The 3,707-nt window shown below is 40.2% G+C and overlaps 1 protein-coding gene and 1 non-coding gene across 2 annotated transcripts; one reads left to right on the top strand and one right to left on the bottom strand.

Moving 5' to 3' along the window:
- Window positions 1–259: 259 nt before the first annotated feature.
- LOC141630141 (uncharacterized) lies at window positions 260–1,308 on the bottom strand. Its single transcript, XM_074443011.1, has 2 exons — window positions 942–1,308; window positions 260–804 (listed from the first exon to the last, which is right to left on the bottom strand). Exons 1-2 carry the CDS (start codon window positions 1,306–1,308, stop codon window positions 260–262), a joined length of 912 nt encoding a protein of 303 aa, XP_074299112.1.
- Window positions 1,309–2,134: 826 nt separating this feature from the next.
- On the top strand, window positions 2,135–2,240 carry LOC141635615 (small nucleolar RNA R71). The gene has a single exon (XR_012540288.1). It is a non-coding gene; the product is annotated as a small nucleolar RNA R71 (small nucleolar RNA).
- The last annotated feature ends 1,467 nt before the right edge of the window (window positions 2,241–3,707 follow it).

Here is a 3,707-nt window from a genome sequence, read left to right as displayed (position 1 = left end):
TCAATGGAAGAGGCATTTTAATCCTCAAGTAAGATGCGGTGGGTGCAAAAAGATTGGCTTATACCCTTAAGATCATCAATTGTGTACCCAATGACACTTTTATAATTACGGAGAACTGTTAGCAATTTTGAAAGTTGAGTGTCATCAAGTGCACGATTGACAATCACGGGATAAGTAGAGTCATTCTCAAGAAATACATGCATTAGGGTAGGGGGAAGTGGTTTTAATTCTACCTTAGGAGGCATAGAACTCTCCTTATCTATACCAGATACCAGCAAAGCCTCAAGTGGAGGCTCAGTAGAGTGAGATGGGGAGGAATCAAGGATCCAAGCATATATGCTAAAATCTCTATATCATCAGAATCAGAATTGGTGAGACAGTCTTGCAACAAATCAGATGAAGTAGGCTGAATAGAAGCCTCAGACAAGTACTCTTCTAAGACATCAACTCGATAGCAACTATCACCCATAGAAGGACCACTCATGGTCTTGCTAAGTTCAAATTTCACTTTGTCTTCACCAACTTGCAAGAAGAGCTTACCACTCTTCACATCAATCATAGCCCCAACAGTGGCTAAACATGGACGCCCCAAGATAATGGGTACTTGGGTGTCCTCGGGAATGTCCATAACAAAGAAATCACATGGAATTACAAGTTTCCCAGTAGCTAATGGGACATCTTCAACGACCCCAAGTGGAAATTTGACTGACCGATCAGCCAATTGCAGTGAAACTCTAGTCGGATTCAAGTCCATCATTTCCAGCTTCTTTAAAATCGACAAAGGCATAAGGCTAACACTAGCCCCTAAATCACACAAAACACGCTTAATGTAAATACCTCTAATAGAACATGGAATGGAAAAGCTCCCAGGATCTTCAAGTTTTTTAGGCATCTCATTAAGGAGTATTGCACAAACTCCCTCGATAGATTTACAGTTGTACTTGCCCCGAGCTTCTTCTTGCTTAATAGAAGCTCCTTAAGAAACTTCCCATATGAGGGAATCTCAGAAATTTCATCTAAAAAAGGAATATTGAAGTGCTTGCCCTTTAGAATCTCTAGAAACTTACCGTGCTTTTGCTCCAACTTTGCCTTGGCTAACCTTTGAGGAAAAGGTACTGGTGGCACATACACTCTAGATGGAGTTAGTGAAGCTTCCTTCTTATTAGCTTGCGTCTCTTCAACAACAATCTCCTCCATCACCTTACTCTCATCCTCAATCTCAATCACTTCATTATTGACAGCACTACTACCCTTAGGCTTAGTAGTATCTTCAAGTACCTTCCCATTCCTTAGAGTCAAAACATTCATTTGACCCTTTGGGTTAGCTTTAGTGTTTCCAGAAAATTAACCTTGAGGTTTCACAGATTGACTAACTTGTTGGGCAATTTGAGCAAGTTGAGTTTCTACCATTTTATGTGAGGATTTGAGTTGAGAAATGGATGTAGAAAACTCTTCATTTTTCTGATTTTGGTCACGCATATATTGAGATTGTTAAGACAAAACTTGCTCTAACATCAGCTCCACATTTGATTTTTGAGGAGCTTGAGGTTGTTGAAATTGTTGATGCTGCTGGAATGGAGGACGCAACTGCATGGGTGATTGTTGATAAGACGGCTTTTGTTGGAAACCAGGCGGTTGCTGAAAAGGCTGCTTAACTTGGTGTTGGGGATTCTGGATGTTACTGGTGTTTCCATATGGGAGCTTAGGATTATGAGCCCATCCCGGATTGTAAGTATTAGAATAAGGGTCTCATTGTTGCTTCCCATTTAGAGCATTAACTTGTTCCACCATTGAAACATTCACACAATTAGAAGAATCATGTCCATTAACCCCACAAAGCTGACACATGGGAGAAGAAGAACTAGAACCACTACTCAATTTGAGTGAAGCTACTTGCCGAGATAGATCACCAAGTTTCATTTGCATCACATTAACGGAGTCATCAGTAGCCTTACTCCCTCGAAAACTATGGTCATTGCCTCAATGAAAAGTACTTATTGCCAGATCCTCTATAAGTTCCTTGACTTTATCACAAGAAATCGAGTCCAATCTTCCCACCGCGGTTGCATTAAGGTTCATCTGCAACTCGGGTCTGAAAGAATTGTAGAAAGTAAGAATCAATGTATATGATGGGATCCCGTGATGAGGACATTGTCGTTAAAGTTCCTTGTACCTCTCCCAAGCTTCGTATATGACTCATCCGCGCGTTGGACAAATCTAGTAATATCGTTCCTAAACTTAGCTGTCTTACCTGGTGGAAAGTACCTTTGCATAAAAGCAGTAGAGAGCTTATCCCAAGTATCAAAAGAGCCAGGATCACAATTGTTCAACCATTCTCCTGCACTCCCTCGAAAAGAATAAGGGAATAACATTAACCGAATAACGTTATCAGAAACTCCATTAATCTTGATGTTAGATTTATCAAGGATCTACTTATGTGCTCGCTGGGATTTTCGGTTGGTGATCCACTTAACTGACCAGTTTAAAAAAACTGGATCAAAGAAGTCTTCAACACAAAATTAGTTGCATTGATATTTGGCTTTGAGATACTAGAGTTAAATTTCGGTTTTGGAGCACTTTCTTCTCGTATAGAAGTCATGATGATAGGAATATCAGTTTCTATAAGAGACTCAGTGATAGTATCGGGTTTAAGCTCCTTTCTTTTGCTCCTTCTTTCAGCGTTTCGTCTTCTAGCAGTAGCAACAATCTTAGGGTCAAATAGCAAATCGCCTGCGAAATGTTGCCTGCGCATATAAGATTAACAAGAAAACTAAAGGAAATAATTAGTAACAAAAAGATGCGTACTTGTGTACGCTAAAGCAAAAGTAGTCTAAACTAATCTAAAATCAACTAATATCAAACCGTTACTTCCCCGGCAACGGCGCCAAAAACTTGTTCAGTTAAATAATACCGCAAGAAAACTGGTCAGTTGTAGTGCTTACGAGTCGGTCTCAGGGAAGTAGAGTTTGAGTAATAATCGATTCTAGACTATACTTTAGCTACGAAAATAAGAATTCAGATGATGAATCTATAATTAAGTCTAGAGTATGGGTTTGTAATCAAGGTTTAAAGGAACTAGAGCTCGTACTTTCATTAGCAATCAACAAGCAACTAAGAGAATTACTCAATAACCCAATCGTTATTCAAATGAAACACCATCCTATGGGCATACAAATGCGCTCTTCTGAGCAACGCAAGTTCTTCTTATTAAGCTTAACTGTAACACCCCCATATTCAGAGGAGCCTTAACTAGGCCTTCCTTAGCATATAAGGGCGTTACCATCTCGGTTGCCCGAGGTAAGTAATCATCAAAAGTCGATAAAAGAACATTTATAGTTATATTACAAGCGTTACAACCAACTTAAAAAATTAAAGATACAACTCGTGAGCTACACACTATCCCTATCAAAACTCGTGAGGACTCATCCAGCCAGAACTCCAGCTATCAACGCTATCAACACTTGCTAAGACTGACTGCTCACCATAAGGGATCACGACAGACACATAAAACAACAAGACAACCACACAAGGCCAGTACTGAGATAAGACATGACAAAACCAACATCGTCTATCAACACAACACAGCACAATCGGTCACACACACAATCACACCCACTCCAATCAATCTCCGTCACCGACTGTCCACTAGACCAACCCTGCTAGTTGGGGACCGCAGCCGTACCCACCAAATCCCCGCTCATCAAACC

The sequence above is a fragment of the Silene latifolia genome, chromosome Y, assembly GCF_048544455.1.
Source record: "Silene latifolia isolate original U9 population chromosome Y, ASM4854445v1, whole genome shotgun sequence".
NCBI lineage: Eukaryota > Viridiplantae > Streptophyta > Magnoliopsida > Caryophyllales > Caryophyllaceae > Silene > Silene latifolia.
This window is presented reverse-complemented; position numbering and strand designations above follow the sequence as displayed.